General features: G+C 40.7%; 1 protein-coding gene across 2 annotated transcripts in view; it reads right to left on the bottom strand.

Moving 5' to 3' along the window:
* The window catches only part of MICAL3 (microtubule associated monooxygenase, calponin and LIM domain containing 3), a 441,368-nt gene that overhangs the window by 63,847 nt on the left and 358,953 nt on the right, over window positions 1-18,568 (bottom strand). For both annotated transcript variants that reach the window (XM_030213784.1, XM_030213786.1), the window contains 4 exons: window positions 15,862-15,966; window positions 10,629-10,727; window positions 7,995-8,086; window positions 4,794-6,651 (listed from right to left, as the gene is read on the bottom strand). In XM_030213784.1, the coding sequence (XP_030069644.1) occupies window positions 4,794-6,651; window positions 7,995-8,086; window positions 10,629-10,727; window positions 15,862-15,966 (2,154 nt within the window). The remainder of the gene's footprint in view (window positions 1-4,793; window positions 6,652-7,994; window positions 8,087-10,628; window positions 10,728-15,861; window positions 15,967-18,568) is intronic.

The raw sequence follows: 18,568 nt of genomic DNA, 5'->3' as shown, positions 1-18,568 counted from the left end.
TCACTAGTCCTTAGCCGCCTTGATTACTGTAATGGGATATATGCAGGGTGCAAAGACATGCTTCTGAAGAAACTACAAACTGCCCAGACTACAGCAGCCAGGCTTATCTATGGTAAATCGAGGTTTGAAAGTTCGAGACCACTACGTGAGAAACTGCACTGGCTCCCGGTCAAGGACCGAATCACATTTAAAATTTGCGCTCTGGTGCATAAGATCCTCTATGGTGAAGCCCCTGCGTATATGGACCCTCTTGTCAGCTTACCACATCGAAACTCACACAGATCTGCTCGCTTGTACTTAAATCTGCATTACCCAGTCTATAGTGGAGGAGTGGCCTAGTGCTTAGGGTGGTGGACTTTGGTTCTGGGGAACTGAGGAACTGAGTTTGATTCCCACTTCAGGCACAGGCAGCTCCTTGTGACTCTGGGCAAGTCACTTAACCCTCCATTGCCCCATGTAAGCCGCATTGAGCCTGCCATGAGTGGGAAAGCGCGGGGTACAAATGTAATAAAAAAAAAAAAATAAATAAATAGTGGCCTCAAGTATAAAACCACCAACGCCTCCACCTTTTCCTTTATTAGCACACAAATGTGGAATGGTCTACCTAAATTTGTAAAAATTACCCCTGATCATCCGACCTTCAAAAAATATCTTAAGACCTTCTTATTTGGAAAAGCTTATGCTCCAGACCCGCCCCGCATCTCTATCTATTGAATTAACTTTCTCTTTCCACACTTCCCCATCTTTGCTATTACTCCCTTGTCTCTTTCACTTCCATGTTGTTGACTGTTGTAGAACTGTTGTAATGATTTTTGTAGATTACTGTTAGCCACATTGGGCCTGCCCATGGATGGGAAAATGTGGGATATAAATGCTTTAAATAAATAAATAGATAAGGCAACCTAAATCAATGTGAGGTCACACCATGGAGTGATACAATGGCACTATTCTTGGTCTTATTTGCCATCCCTTTCCTAATAATTCCTAGCATCCTGTTTGCTCTTTTGGCTGCCGCTGCATACTGGGCAAATTTCAGCATATTATCTACAAGGACTCCTGAATCTTTTCTTGGGTGCTAACTCCCAAGGTGGATCCTAGCATCAGGTAACTATGATTTGGATTATTCTTCCCAATGTGCATCACATTGCATTTGTTCACATTAAATTTCATCTGCCATTTGTATGCCCAGTCTTCCAATTTCCTAAGGTCTTCCTGCAATTTTTCAGAGTTTGCATGTGTTTAACAACTTTGAATAGTTTTGTATCATCTGCAAATTTAATCACCTCACGTCTTGTTCTGATTTCCAGATCATTTATAAATAAGTTAAATAGCACACCACTATTCACCCTCCTCCAGAGAAAAATGCCTATTTAATCCTATCCTCGGTTTTCTATCCCATAACCAATACCTAAAGAACAGAAGGACATTGCCTTCTATCCCATCACTTTTTAATATTCTCAGGAATCTCTCATGAGGAACTTTGTCAAAAGCTTTCTGAAAATCTAGATACACTACATTAATCGGCTGACCTTTATCCACGTTTATTCACGCCTTTAAAGAAATGAAGCAAATTGACAAGGCAAGACTTCCTTTGGCTGAACCCATGCTGACTCTGTCCCATTAAACCATATTTATCTATGTGTTCTGTAATTTTATTCTTTATAATGGTTTCCACCATTTTGCCCAGCACTGAAGTCGTGCTTACTAGTCTGTAATTTTATGGATCACCCTGAAACACTTTTTAAAAATTGACATTACATTGGTCACCCTCCAATCTTCAGGTACTATGGATGATTTTAATGACAATTACAGATCACTAACAGCAGATCAGCAATTTTATGTTTTAGATTTTTCAGTACCCTAGGGTGCATGCCATCTGGTCCAGGTGATTTACTACTCTTTAATTTATCGATTTAGCTAAGTACAGTTCCACCGAGATTTCTTTCAGTTCCTCTGTATCATCACCCTTGAAAATCATTTCTGGTACAGGTAGATCTCTTACATCTTCTTCCTTAAAGATCAAACCAAAGAATTCATTCAGTCCCTTCACTACAGCCTTGTCCTCCGAGTGCCCCTTTTGCTCCGTCATGATATAGTGGTCCCATGGATTCCCTCACACACTTTCTGCTTCTGATGTACCTGAAAAAGTTATTACTTTGAGTTTTTGCCTGTGCATCCTCTCTTCATATTCTCTTTTAGCCTTCTTTTCAATGCTTTCATCTAACTTGCCAGTGCGTATGTTGCTTATTTTCTTCTTGGTATTTTTAAACAACATCCATGCCTGATTTAAAGTCCTAATCTTTGCAGCCAATTCTTTTAGCTTCTTTTTAACCATTTTCCTCATTTTATCACAGTCACCCTTTCGAAAATCAAATGCTAATATAGTAGATTTCCTTTGCAACTTCACTGCAGATATTAACTCAAATTTCATCATGAGATGATCACTGCTTCCCAGCAAACCCAATACTGTTACCTCTCGTATCACACCTTGCATTCCATTAAGGACTAGATCTAAAGTAGTTTCCCCCTTGTCAGTTCCTGGACCAGCTGCTCCAGGAAGAAGTCATTTATTATGTCTAGTAATTTAACTTTCTTTTTTTATTACTGAAAAATTTAACAATTTACAAGCATTCCATCTTGCATTCAGAAACATAGAGCAGAAACATTCAAATCCATATGTAAACTTAAGAATGATATAAACAAAGAAAAAAACTGAATAACCTTTAAAGTAATTTAGATTTCCTAGCACTCCATGGTGCAACATTTATCCAGTCAATATCGGGGTAATTGAAATCAACCATTATATGTTGCCCAATTTGCCAGTTTTCCTAATTTCTGTAAACATTTCATCATCTGTCAGCTCATTCTGTCTTGGCGGACAGTAGTACAATTCCACAAGAATACTCCCTCCCTTCACACATGGAATTTAGGCTTCTAGCATTTGTATACAGACACTTCAAATTGTGTTTTTTCCTTGCATCTACAAGCTGCTTAGAAGTTGATAGGGATAATGTGCATCCTTTACTCTGCTCTCCCCTTAAAGACTCCTGGCTTTCTTTCACCATTGTTGAAACCTCTCTATTGGGATTCCCTAAATATCGTTTCAAAAGCACCGAACAATGCGCCCCTGGGCAACTGTCAGCTCCCGCCTCCCCATTTTAGTTCAAAAGCTGCTCTATCTCCTTTTTAAATGTTAGGGCCAGCAGCCTGGCTCCATCCCGGTTAAGGTGAAGTCCATCCTTTCGGAATAGGCTCTCCCTTTTCCAGAATGTTGCACAGTTCCTAACAAATTTAAATCCCTCATCCCTGCACCATCGCCTCAACCACACATTGAGATTTAGGAGCTCTGTTTCTTGGGTCCTGTGCATGGAATTGGGAGCTAATATTTAGTTGGATCCATTTTTCCTTCCCTCTGCATAACACAGCATGGACAACAGAGGCTGAAATCAACATTCAAAGAGTCCTCCAACCAAAAGAGCAGACCAAAGATAAAAGAGCAAGCACATCTTTATTAAAATCAGATGCTCGACATAGTCACATTTCGCCTCCCAGAGGCTGCGTCAGGGACTTAACTTTCCACCCTAAAGGCACATATACCTGATAGCAGCTGAAAGTAGAAATCTATAGCAGCAAAGTAAATATTCCAGCGACAGCCACAGCTGAAACACATGGACAGTCTCCTTCTCCTATGTCAGAAAAACCATAGGCATCTGATTTTAATGACACTGTGTTTGCTCTTATCTTTGGTCTGCTCTGCATAACATATGCTGTGCCACCGGTGCCTGCAAAACTCCAAAGCACACTAGATGCATTCCCATTCTTAACAGTTAACGAGGTGGTCCCTTCTTCTAAAGCTTTACCCTTTCTACAAACATATCTTGTGTGGTTGTTGCCAAGCAGGTCAAATTTTCGTTTCACTAAGCACTTTGTTACAAACAGCTTTAAGTTATTCAAGGTTTTCTTTTGCATACCTTTGGACCATGATTTTTGTGATGAAATCTTAGAAAAAGTCTGTTTCTGGCAAATTGTCCCATGCAGATCATTATATCATGTCAGCAACTATGCACTGTGACAACTACCCTTGTGTCAGCTAAACATTTCAGCCAGTGGTCTGCAGTGATCCATGAGTTCTGTTTTATAGATTGTTTTATAGATATGATCAATTTTTGGGGCGTTCTACCAGTGATTTCTCTTGGTCTTTCAAATAATACCTTGATACCAACAATTCCTTGTAATATTTGCTTCTTAACAATGTTTCTAACAGCTGAAATTCCTAGCCGGAAGCATTTCAAAAAAATTTTTTTATAGCCTTCCCCTGCTTTGTAAAAGTGAATTATCTTCCTTTTTCAAATGCTCAAACAGTTCACACAGGAGCCTATGATCGCTGAAATAACAGAATTACAACCTATGAGGTTGGAAAAGTCAGTGTATTTGTTCAACCACAGAATTGTTTTTACCACACTATCTGAAAGTCTAATAAATCAATCAATCAGCTTTCTGGGCCTTTAACAAATTAAAAAAAAAAGAAGCAATGAATAAAATAGAAGGGTGTTCAAACATTTGAATATGCCATCTGTCAAAATCGGTAAATAATGATTTAGCATTAAAAATTACAAAAATAAGCTGTATTTAACTTTGCATCATGTAGAGGCTGTGTTAGGGTCTGTTAATGTGAGGATTCATTGAAACATACAATTTAACCAGGGGTGCATGAACTTTTGCATACAATTTCATAAACAGCAGTGAACTGGGAAGACATTTTGTAGCACTCTTTTGTACAGTACATACTTTACCTGGTTTGACTACTGGTGAACTCTTGTTTTTCCCGGAGTCCACTGTTGTACTGCTTGAGGGAGTACTAGCATTAGATCTGTCATCTTGCTTCTTCTTTTTGTCTTTTTTATATCCAGAGAAAACAGATTTCCACAGAGATTTTGGTTTAGTTACTTCCTCAGATATATGGCCAGCCTTATCTGAAAGCTTGTTATCATTCTTAGACTTCTTCTCTTTTTTGTTCTTTCGAGGGGAGAACAGTGAAGTCCTTTTCTTACTTTTACCAGTGGATCCTTCAGAGGAGGTGACAGAACTCTCTGCAGGGGGAGAAGAGACTCTTTCTTCAGCAGCTTCATGTTTCAGAGTGGGGAGATCTGATAGACTAAGAACTGAAGGTTTAGGAGACTCGTAAAGTAAGTGTTTGGCTTTCAAGTGCCTGGAAGATTTTAGACGCGGTGTCCTTAATTCCTTAGCGGACACTGTGGCTGCAGCAGTAGCTTCTAGCTCTTTCATTTTACTTATATGTTGGGCCATAGCATCACGCAAGGCTTGGCTCTTTACAGATTTCTCCCTGGCTCTCATCCTTTCCTCTGCCAATTCCCTGGCTTCTGGAGAAATGTGAGGCAACATTGTTTTCTTTTGGTGAACCCATTCAAACGATGGTAGCTCTCCATTTTCCTTGGTTAGGGCTAAATGAGGCGGCTTCTCTGCTTTTGGCCTACTAGTAGGGGGTGTATAAAACTTCTCATGAAGGCTTGAGTCTTCTGTCCTGTCATCATATGTGTCTTCAACATCATCAGCAAAAGGAATCTCATCCACACTCTCTATGAATGACTTTCGCACTTCCTGTTTGGATTCCTTTATTGGCTCTTTGGTGCTGCCACTCACTTCACAAATATGGTGTGGTTGTACCAGTGCTGATGTCAGATTGGACTCTCCCTCTTTCTGCCAGGAGGACTGATTCTTTTTCCTTCTCAGAGTTGCTGGTTCTTCATTCTGAGGAGGTGGGGGTGGAGGACTTGATGGAGGTGTCAACATAGTAGAGTCTGAAGTATTGAAACTCTCGCTGGCTATTGTTTTGATATTGGAGAAGCTACCATTGAGTCCTAAGCCTGAGCTGCTGGATAAATCTTTCTTCTCACCATCAGAGCTTTTCAGTTCTTTTTCTGATGGTGATTTTAGAGTCAAGAGAGAAAGATGCTCACCTTCAAGCTTGGGTGTATTTAGCTTTCTTGGGGCAGGCTGAGGTCTCACATGACTCACCCTGTATTCCTTCAAGACATCCTTAGTTGTACATGAATTTAAAGATGTCGGTTCAGGGGAAGCTAGTGAAAAGTTCATTTCTAATGCTTTACTTCTGTCTATTGGAGTAAGTCCAAGACTCCTGCGAATTTCAGCACTCTTCATCCAGAATTCTTCAATAAGGTCATTACGTTTCAGAGATTCTTCTGCTAGGGGGCTTGTGAGCTTGTCGATTTCACTATTTTGGCTTTTAATGGTGAGTTTGACTAGAGGAGTGGAGGTCATTGTTGGAACAGGCTGCAAACAAACTGGGGAACTGGTTGCAGCAGGCACAGGTGTCTCAGTGGAAGGCAAAGGCTGAGAACAAATAGGCTGTGGGGCAGTAGGTGAGTGAGAGTCTGAAGGAGTTGTCACTTGCTGAGACTGTACTGGTGATTTAGGAATAATGGCTTCTGACAAAGGTAATGGTTGGAAATGAACTGGAGAAACTGGTATAGTAAGGCTTTTGATGTTATCTGCTGAAACTCTGTCTTCGGGTTCCTTTTCTAGGTGGTTATGGTCAGGGAAGGACCTTTCTTGTGGAGATTTCTGCATGTGAGACAAAAGGATCTCTTCTGTACTCTGTGGAGATGGAAACTAGAAAACGAAAGCAGAATATTTATCGACCACTGAAAGAATCCAAGAATAGGCTACAGAATTAATTTCTCATCTTCTACAGGAAAACACTGGAGGCACTGCTAATATAGCAAGCTATCGAGTATCTATCCTATCACATGCTTTTATTGAAAACCACTTTGATATCAAACTAATTCATATTGATTCAAACAGTTACACTGTACAATTCAATATCTGGCAAACAAATGATATCTAATGTTTATAAGAAAAGTCTGAAAATGCAGGCCCATTTTATCACAGCTACTTAGTACTCACAGAAATCTCACAGTAGCATAAAAGGTAAACTGAAACAAGTTCTGAGAAAATGACATTTGATTCAATATAGACAAGATTTTTCTGGCACTTCTATGTAACATACATACTAAGCTTTGAATCAATGCATCATCTAAGGACTCTTTTTTTTAAATGAGAGCTTGTTTTTGGGTTGTTATGATGATTACGGGCTTCTTATCAAACCACACAAGTGGTCCCCGGTGCGGCAATGCCGACAAAGCCCACTCACTTTGAATGAGCTTTATCGGCATTGCTGCGCGGCTTGATATAAAAGAGACCCTAAATCAGATATCTACTGCTTGAAGTTGCATCCTGCAGGGATAGCTTTCCCTTGATTATATATTTTTTCAGTTCTTGATTTTATAATTTCTTCCTACTGTTTTTGTAATATGTGGCTGCTGGACTACTTGTGAGCATACATTAATTTTGATATGCATGCTCACATGTAGCCCAGCTACTTTTCGTGTTTTATTACTGTGCTCTTACATGTCTTATGGCATTCTTCCTATCTATATGACATTTATATTCTTTTTTTGCTAATAAAAATTCTACAATTACGTAAAATCTATAATTTGTACTGCCAATAAACTATACATTGTTATTAGTGCATTTAACATGCCTGCTATATTTTTATTTTCATTTAAAGGTCATGCTTTTTGAACAGTCATTTGGTTACTTTTTATAATTTTTAAGTCTTTTACTGGATTATTGTATTTTTCTGTGCAAACTAAGTACAACTATAGCTATTGATGACCATTACTGAATTTGTTTCATGTTAAATTTGATAATTTTTAAAGTTATCTTTATGATTATATTACCTTTCATACTGTTATATTTATGATCTTATGTTTTGCTTGTACACAGCTTCGAATTTATGGTTTATTAAATGCTTTTAAATATATACTAAGGAATTTATAAACAGATAACTAAATTCTTGGTCTTTTAGTTGCTGGCAAGAAGAAAATGATTCCTCTTATATGTAAATTGTATCATGTACCACGAAGATGGTAGTTTACTGGATGCTTTCATACCTCTATCTGCTGTGTCTTTGGACTCTGGACTGGAGGCATTGGAATGGTGATCTCTGCAGTTGACTGGACTGGACTTACAATTTTGGATGGGCCTAGAACAGCATAAGAAAATGAACTTGGATGTACATATATGACAAAATGCATTTAAATTGCTGAGATGGAAAGACTCTTTGAATTAATATCTAAAACTGATGAAAGGACCATACTGAACTAAGGCGTGTTGGGGGGGGGGGGGGGGGGTTAGGTTGATGGTGTATGCCTTCGACATGGTGTACATTTCCAAGTACCATATAAACAAACTGCTAAAAATATTGCAACTGTTATCGGTACACAAATTATTTTACAAAGCAAGCCACGTAATTAACAAACGCCATGTGAGCAACTAATCTGGGCAGCTAAAAAAAAGATGGCAACACATTGACATACATTTAATAATCAAAGGCAAGCCTGAAAAAACAAATGGGACGATGATCAGAAGCAAACGCAGGCACTAGAGGCTGTTAGCGCCATACTAGCACCTGTGTTTGCTGCCGCCTTATGAGAGCCCCCAAGCTTGTGAAATAATGCGCTGGTGGGCTCTTAATGCAACCAGCATGTTGTTGGCGCAAGTAGAATTCAAATGCATGCTAAACCTATCCATCCCTAATGACCAGCGCGCCAAAGATTGGCTTGCTGGCTGCGGCAAACCCTATGCCAGCTCGGAGCTGGATTAGGGTTTGCAGACCATTGGGGAGGAATGGTGAGCTCTGTTCAGCATGCATTTGCATGCTAGCAGGTACCCATTCCCCCCCCAATTCAGCAACCCACCACAGGAAACGACTACCCGACCAATGTCTCCTCCCCCAACACAGGTTCAAGGGGGGGGGGGGGGATGGAGATCCGGTGGGTCTCTACTACTACTAGCATTTATATAGCACTACCCCCCCCCAACCCCCCCCCCCCAGCATTGGTAAGAAGTCTCTGGTGGCCCAGTGGGCTGCGGTCAATCTCCCCACCCCCCTATCTTAGGTTGGAGCAGGGAGGTGGCCTCCCTCCTCTTCCTTCAGCGCTACCTGCAAAATGGCGGCACCCAGCCCTGCCCAGTGTATCCTGTGTGAAACCCCACCCAGCGCATCCCAGGATCTCCAGCCCCCCCCCCCCCCAGAACCTGGGCCACCAGGGACTTCTTACGAATGCTGGGGGGGGGGGGACTGGAGGTCCACCGGACTGAACCTGTGTCGGGGGGACTGGAGGTCCACCGGACCACCAGCCCCCATTTTGCCTTGCTCGGGGCAGGGGTAGTTGGGGTCTGGTGGTCCCATGGACCTCCAGCCCCTGTGTTTGACAGGTCTGGGCTTTTGACAGCCCAGACCTGTCAAACAAGTGTGGGAGGGTGCTTAAATTTGCATACAATTATCTCTGATCATAGGTGCGCTAAAGCCCCGGCTATTCCAGTGCCATTTTTAGAGCACTGTTTGGAACAGCGTGGGGCTTTTGATCATCTGCTTGTAAGGTAGTAGTTTGAATCTGTGTTTAGAAATGTACCATATATACTCAACTATAAGTTGATCTCATGTATAAGTCGAGGGCAGTTTTAGGGCTAAAAATGGCCAAAAATGCTGTAACCCATGTATAAGTCGAGGCTGGATCCCATATTGCTCCCTCTCTACCTCTCCCCCCAACCTCCAAGTCCAACATTGCTTCCTCTTTCTCTTCCTCCTCTCTCACCTGTCTTTCTTAAACCCACCTCTTTCCCATAGCTCACAGCTTTACAAATTTCAACAGGATCAACAGTCAACGCCACAAGGAAACAGCCCAAATCATCAGCTCTCAGTATGTGAGGATTATATATTTATCCCTCACTGATAAGTCTCTCCCTCTAAACTTTGGAAAGTTCACTAAAGCAATTTTCACAAATCACAAACCCTTCCTATCCAAGGAGAATGTTTGATTCAGGACTCAGTATGTCTCAGCACCCACACACACTCCTGTTTTCCTTTTATAAAAAACAAAAAAGGAAAGCAATCAGAATTTCACTTACCAACTTTTTCAACACCGCCTCAGCTAAACTTCCTTTTTGAACTTACTGCTTGAGCCAACAATCAATCAAATGGCTTTTAGCTGTAGCTGTCTCCAGGGTCACCTGATAATTATGTACACTTCCCTGCAGGAATGCCCTCCTCTCAGTGTACAAGCTCAGAAAAAAAAAAAAAACCTTTCAACCAGCCAGAACACTTACAGATTTTAAACAATAACTACTATTTATTTTTATCATTCACCAGTCTCATTTGTAAACCTCCCTCCAAACCTCTCCTCTTTAATTTGAACATTAATTAAGAGTTCTTCCTACACTAGGGACATATATAGCACTAGTTGTACCCTCTCAAGCAAGAGCCCAGAGTCTGTTCACTGTAGTTGCATGAAGCTAGTAAGAGTGCTATGGCACTCATGAGAATGAACCACAGGTAAGAAGACCCTGTATAGATGAGTATATACGGTAACAGCAATATCTATATCATACATGCAGTTCTAGCAATAAAACTGCATAAGCAAAGGCATTAATTCTAAGCCCCTTCGTCATAAAATACTTCATGGATTACCACTGCTATGTTTTATTGTTAATTCACTCGTTATGCAAGTAACATCCATATTTACCTAGTTCTTCCAGTTTATCATCATTCAGTTTGAGATCCTGTTCCTCTATCTCTAAGTGATGTAATTGCTCCTCCGCTTCTGCATCAGATGGAATATCATCTTTCCATAGATAATGTGGATGATAGAGAAAAGCAAAAGAGAATAGTGAGATGCAAACACCACACCGAGTTATTCTTTAATAGATGCAATTATAAAGCTAGAGGACCCCAGTTTCAAAATGAGTTTTCCATAGAAGGAGATCTTTTCCAGAAACTAGAGGGCCTATTTATTTGGGTAGCAGCACCTGAATAATGCAACTGAAAATCACTACAGAATGCCCCAGTGCCAAGGCGGTCTGGGAGTGCTGCCTGGATTCCTCTAGAGACTTCATATATTCAGCATTGGTATCTGGATAACTGTCTAGATAATCAGGAAAAAAGCTGTCTTACGTTACCTGGACAATGATGCTGATAATTGTCATTATCTGGATGTTGGCGGTGGTCAACACTGCACCTGGATATCTAGCACTGATATACGGAATTTGGCCAGTGCTGAATATCTGGGCGTAACTTTAAACATCATAGCTGGTGTTTAAAAGAAAGACCAACCATAAAGTTTAAATATTGCCCTAAGAGTTCTCTGTACGTTTATTTATACCTACCCTAAATTAGGAGGATTATAACTAGTAAAGAACATATATTTAATGATTCTGGTGAGAATCTGGATTTCTGATAAGGAAGTCTTATTGTTTTAACTACTTCATGACTTTTCCTGTCTAACGAGGTGGTCATTATTTTGATTAATCTTGTGATAAGCATCTAATCACTAACAATGTCAGAGGGGAATTTCTGGGAAAAATAAATTAACTAGTACAATTGGTGCATCTCTTAAGAGTGTAAAATAATACAAGTGAGAGCAATTCTCTATTGGTTGTGCATGAGAAAGTTTCACTAAGATTAGGTGCGCGTTAACATTGATCACTTGAATGAGAATGTCTAAGACCATCTGTGTATATTTGTAAGAGAGAGCAGACCGAAAACGTTGTGGGAGCAAATATAATAAAACAAAATCACAGCAATATGTGAATATTTCATGAGGTCATACTTCCTCCTTTGATACAGAAATTTGCACATGGTTATGATATTTTTATATGAATTTCAGCATATGTAGTAAATCATTAAATATTAGAGATGGTTTATAGATACAAAACAAGAAAGGTGCTACAGACGGCACGGCAACTTATACTCATCATCATCACAGTGTGTTCTGACCTCTGAAATTCAAACAGAAATCTACCTATGGATTGTTGCCTTATATGGGGTGGGGGGAGCAAATACAGGGCACACTGCTAGGGGATCACAGACACCATTTTGATCCAGGACACCAATACAAAATGAGCAACTGGGAATCATTCTTGCTTGACACTAGGAAAACACTTAGTAAGATCCGGGGGGGGGGGGGGGGGGCTCCAGGGGGTTGAAGATGGGATCCAGGGGGTTGGGTAACGTCTAGGGTATGTGGGTTTTTTTTGTGTGTGTGTGTGTTTTATTTATTTTTTTTTTTTAAGGTCGAGATGTGGGACCCAGGGAGTGAACTAAAGGATGTTAGAGGTCTAGGGAGTGGGGATGGGAGAAAATGTGTTGAGATGTCAGGAGTTGACCCTGAAGTTGTTGGTGGGGGGGAGGGGAGGGGAAGTCAGATGATACATGAAGGTGTTAGGTGGGAGGGTTCTTTTGAGATGCAGGGACCATAAAAGGTTCTTCTAAAATTTTAAGTCACGCTTCAAGGTATGTGCAGTGCAAGCCAGCACATGCCTGTTGAGTAGGTGTGCTCTGAGGAGTACTTTTTTTCCACATCATTGTTTTCTACACAGAAAACAATTTCTGTCTTTGAAACCAAATTAAGGGGTCCTTTCATCAAAATTCACAAAGCAATTAATGTGAGTTTTAGCACATGCTGTCAAATGTTTAGTTAGTCTCGGTGCACTTGAAGCAACCTCAAGAGGTGGTGTTAGGTACATCTTTGCTAATCATGTTTGGCATTAATGCACAGTAGGGAACTAGTTTGTGTGGTAACCGCAGAGGGCATTCTGGACCCCCCACCAACAGTAACTGCACATCCGTTGCAATTATTTCACACAAGTTTTGGTACCTAATGTGCGGTAAATGCAAAACAAAACAAAACACACACTTAGGCCTGATGCTCAGAAGAAAACACAGGCACTAGAGGCCATCAGCGCCAGATTAGTTTGCTGGCGAACCATGCTCAGAGCACCCTACCATTGGGAAAAACAAGCACACCAAGGGTTACTGTCATGAAACGCCTGGGGTTACCCCGTGGCCACTTAGAGGATTCTTTATCAGTCCAGACAGGCAGAGCAAACAAAATTATGTTTATTCTCTTAAAAATTGAATGATGAACAAAAATATGAAATCAGCAACCAATAACAGGTAACTGAAATATGGATCAATTATAACACTAACTAAACATTTGTTACTTCCTCAAAAGTAACATTTGTTACTTCCTAAAAATTACCTGGGGAGATCAGGACATATAATTCACAGAGCTTCAGAAAAGAGATCTGTCTCTCTCTTCTCCCTGGTTAAGACTGGAGGCACAATCAGTATACTCTAAAGGAAATTAGCTCCTGGGCCAATCAGAGCCCAGCCAACAAGATTTAAAAGTATACTGTTACTTGCTTCCTGCTTGTGTTAAAGAAAAAGAACATTCAGTTCCCTGTAACAGCTTTACAGCAAAGAAACACCAGCTGCTGGTCAAATAGGAGAAATACACTTCAGGACATAATCAAGGCAGGAAAATATCCAATACATTTTACAGATCCAAAACACTGTTTCTTCACAGTTACAACAAGTAGTATTAAAATTACATTAAAATTAGGTCATTCCCTACTCCACCCCATGCTCAGAAAACAGTGAGGTTAAATAGTGCATCCTTACTGAGGAAAACCTTATGCCAGCTTGCTTAGGGTTTCTGAAGAAGCCAAACAGTGGAGTTGAGCAGGAGAAATGTATGGACCCCATACCCCCCAAAGTATTAAAGCCTCGGTGGTCTGGTGGACCTCAGACCCCCCACTCCTGAAAAAAGATAAAACCTTGGACCCCTGGCCAGAACTCCCTCCCCCAAAGACTACCCCCAGTGGCCTAGAAGTGGCCACCCAACCTCCTAGTCCCTCCTCATGCTGGGCGTGTCATCAAAATGACGGCATCCTGCCATGTGCATCCTGGAATGCACTAGGTGGGGCCTATTAGGACCACTAGAATTTTATTTTGTTTTTTTGGTCTAGAGTCCAACGGACCACCAGGGCTTTAAGTTTTTGGAGGAATGGGGGCTCTGGGCTCCACCAGACCACTAGAACTTTAAGCCTTTTGAGGGGATGGGGGGTTCTTTGGTCCACTGGACCACCAGAGCCAGGTTTATTTTTTTAAATTTAAGAGGGATGGGGTTAGAGCCACAGCATGCTCTTGTGTACATGCCCAGACACTATCCTCCTGCCAAACTCCCTAATGCTCAATGCTATGAGTGCGCCTGTATTTGCCTCTCATTAGGGAGTTGTTCTGGTGTGCTGTATAATACAGCACCGGAGTTTTGAGCATCGGGGCCTATATGTACTCTGGTCCTTCAATAATCAATCTGTGAGTGTTTCATACACACTTTTTGTGTGTCATCTGAGATGTTGTTTGAAAAAGAAGCTGAAGGCTGGAAATCCATTAAAAATATTCAAGACCGCAGCCTATTTTGAGATTCTTTGGGAATGTTTCATTAAGGAGGGGGGGAGGGATTCATTAAGCAGTGTTAAGTCTTTAATGTACATACTATTTAGCCTGAAAGGGCCCTTAACACCGCTTGATTTAACAAACCGTGGCAATTTTTAAGTCACCGCGGGTTAGTTAGTAATGAAATGCGAGCCCATTACGGACAGAGAAAGTACCTGCATATAATGTGGACTGCACTGAGTATGTCTAGTAGCGCTATAAAAATAGTAGTAGCAGCAGCAGCAGCAATGCCATCCCAATGTTTGAGCACAATAAAATATTTATTTTGAAGACTAATTTAAAAACTTTTGGATGAGTTCATTTGGTGAAGCTAATCTTAGCTTACACAGAAAGGGATTCCAAAGATCTGGCGCTACAGAACTTAAGAGTTTCCCTAGTAGCGGTGGCAACATTATGAACTGAATGGAATAGAAATTTTAACTGTAAATAAGACACTAGATAATATGAACTAAGACCATATAGAATCTTAAAAGAAATGCAAAGTACTTTAAACTCAATCCAGGCCATTACTGGAAGGCAGCGCAAGCATTTGAATAATGAAGAGACCCTATCAAATTTACAAGTCACATTAGGGTCCAGAAACCATGGTAAAATAACCCTTACAAGAAAACATAATTCCTAGCGTCATGCGAGACTACCGCTAGGGGCGCCATTTGCAGAAAGGAGCTGGACTGAGCAGGGCAACTGGGCCTCGCTCCTGCCAAAGACCCTTGGACCACCAATGCTGTTTCACAGGTAGCTCCTGGGGGTGTAGGAAGGACTTGATGTTCCCAGGCAGTGGAAATAATGCTGCTTGCATGGTGGCTTGCAAGCAGTGTTTTTCTTGTAAGGCAGGATTCAGCAACCAGAAGTACTGGGATCCCACAGGTTGCTGAGCCCTGCAGGGAATTAGAGATGCAGTGAAGGGCGACCTTTTACTGCACCTTGATGAATCCCTTCCCTTAGTATAACTGTTTATTTTGCATAGTGGTTTTGGAAAGTATTTGAACTAAAGAATCTCATTAGAATCTGGTAGAAAATTGGAATTTAAGAGCAGTTCTGAAATCATGGCCACGATTGGGTGTTTTCACTGTTGATAGTTTTTATCAAAGAACAGTCTTTAAAAATGATCTTTTGCTATGCTTTTTAACAACAATACAGGAGACAGGTGATTAGAGTAGCTAGTACTATTGTTGGGTCCCTTTTTCTACAACAAAATTTTAAAAATATTTTCTCCCTCTAAAATTCAGCACATTTTTGTAGGTCTTTGAATTATATGGCTTGGTTTCCCCAATTGTTACATGGCTAAACATCCAACAGGGTCTGGGAGTGAACTATTTCAGAATCAATGGCAATACTGTTTATAGCACTTCACCTAGCAGCATTTATTGGTTTGTCACATGGCTCTTTCCCCCTTTTATATACAATACTCCTATGCTTCCCCTATGTGTTTCTATATTGTTATTTTAGCCCAGGCCTACCATCAGCCAAATCAGCACAGGTATCTCCATCATCGCCCGTTTCATCCTCTGCTTCTGCAGGTCCAGTACCTACTTCATCATCTGCTTCATTATCCTCATAAGCAGCTGGAATGCAGCAAGGGAGGGGGACAGTGAGGGAATTAGAGGAAGAGAATTATGAATGCACAGACATTTCAATTAAAAACTACATAGCACATGCCTTTTCCTTTCAGCAGGTATTGTTCTTTTCTTGAACAACTTTCTTCATGCTGAACACAAACTTCTTAAGCATTACATTTTTCTCACTTTTGGGTGCAGGTGAAAATTGTGCTTTCTGCCTAAAGAATAACTTGGTATATAAACACTTCTGCACATAATAAAAATGGAATACAGCCATCTCTCTGCTTACACTGATCACCAATTGCATTTCATTTTAACAATAATGGTAAGCAAAAAAGGCAACAGATTTTGACAAAAACCTTTTCAAGAGCCAACTGGTGTTGTTATCTTGTGGGTGTCTCAAAATAGATATTGTAGGATATGGTAAAAATAAAACTCATCAAGTTTGCAGTCACTATATGTCTTTTTCCCAGTTTGGTAATTCTTAAACTACCAAACTGGGAAAAAGACATCTGTAGACAGATAGGCATATCAATCATAGTGTTATATTATAGCTGTAAGCATATTTTACATATTTAAATCTGTAAGACCCAGGTTTTGACGTCAGAGGGAAGAACCAGGCCGTTCATGGAGCTTCAGGCCCAGTTTACATTTGATCAAAGTGATAGATTCCACTACTGGCAATTGAGACATTATATAAACAGCTTGCCCTGGGAATGCCTCACAGAAGATGTGCAGGAGGAGATTTCCTCAGCCTTTTCATTAAGGGCACAGGGTAGAGTGTCTTTGACAATGCATCATAGACATTTAAGAGACATGACAGAAGAAATAGACTATGTGACACAGGCCCAGGCATGGACGGAGGAACTGCTAATGACCTTAACGCCTCAAATACTACAGGAATACATTTATTCGACGCAAAAATCATCAAAGATGGTCCAATATTGTGAAATGGAATACAAATTTGCATTAAGAGCTTACATTCCACCAAGGAGGGCTTTCCATATGGGAGTCTCTCCAGACGGTGCATGCCCCAAGTGCGGGATGCAGGGCGCGACGCTAGGGCACATGTTCTGGTCTTGCTCAAAAATACAAAGAGTTTGGACCAGAGTAATACAAACGACATCCAGTATGTGGGGCGCCACATGGAAGAAAGGGCCGCTGTTGTTGTTCGGAAGACCAAGGATAGTTCGACCAACTTTAGCAGGCTTCAAGGGATTTACTCATAGAGCCGTAATGACAGCGAAAAAACTTATTCTCACAGAGTGGATTACAAACAAAGAGCCAACCCTGCAGCAGTGGCGTGGATTGTTAATGGATTACATGAAATTCGAAAAGAGACTAGCAGACTATAGAGGAGAACGGAGATTCACAGACAAAGACTTCTATCGACTGTGGACCCCGTTTTGGCAGACAATCCCCCCAGGGGGTAGAGGACGTATCTTAAATATGTGAGAAATGGTCAATGCTATATTCAAGAAGAATAGACCTTACTAAACAAAGGGTTGAGGGCGGGAGATGGGGAGGGGGGATGGAGATGGGGATAGAGTGGAGGGTGGGGTGAGGAAGTTCTGATGAGATAAATTTAAAGTTTGTTATTATACAGAATACTGTATTGAGACTGGGAATGATCACTGTTCTTAAACCAGGCCTTTATATATTATAGATTAGAACAGAATTGGAGAATTAGAAGAACTTGTAAGATGTATTTAATCTCAAGCAAAATAATAAACAAATTTCAAAATAAATCTGTAAGACCATACTAGAAAAATAGCTAATTTTCATCTGACAGAAAAAACAGTCTTCAAAGTTTTGAGAAAAATCTCAGGCAGTTAGGCAGATATTGTGTTCTTTGCAATAGCCTGGTAAAGTACAGTACCCTATACATATATACGGTAGAATAAATTATAAATAGGTTGACATTACCATAAGCTACAAAATCAATGTCTCATTTTTGAGCTTGCATAATGTGTATTAAAGTTTTATTCCATAAGTATCATTTAGGCCTTATCAACATTAACATGCAAGGTTCCACGTTAGGAGTTACTGACCAAGAAAGGGATCTGGGAGTCGTCGTCGATAATACACTGAAACCTTCTGCTCAGTGTGCTGCTGCGGCTAGGAAAGTGAATAGAATGTTGGGTATTATTAGGAAAGGTATGGAAAACAGGTGTGAAGATGTTATAATGCCGTTGTATTGCTCCATGGTGCGACCGCACCTTGACTATTGTGTTCAATTCTGGTCGCCGCATCTCAAGAAAGATATAATAGAATTGGAAAAGGTGCAGCGAAGGGCGACTAAAATGATAGCGGGGATGGGACGACTTCCCTATGAAGAAAGACTAAGGAGGCTAGGGCTTTACAGCTTGGAGAAGACGGCTGAGGGGAGACATGATAGAGGTATATAAAATAATGAGTGGAGTGGAACAGGTGGATGTGAAATGTCTGTTCATGCTTTCCAAAAATACTAGGACTAGGGGGCATGCGATGAAACTACAGTGTAGTAAATTTAAAACAAATCGGAGAAAATGTTTCTTCACCCAACGCATAATTAAACTCTGGAATTCGTTGCCGGAGAATGTGAAGGCGGTTAGCTTGGCAGAGTTTA

This window comes from Microcaecilia unicolor, chromosome 9, assembly GCF_901765095.1.
Source record: "Microcaecilia unicolor chromosome 9, aMicUni1.1, whole genome shotgun sequence".
Taxonomy (NCBI): domain Eukaryota; kingdom Metazoa; phylum Chordata; class Amphibia; order Gymnophiona; family Siphonopidae; genus Microcaecilia; species Microcaecilia unicolor.
The sequence above is the reverse complement of the archived record's forward strand: the minus strand, read 5'-3'. Positions and strand labels throughout refer to the sequence as shown.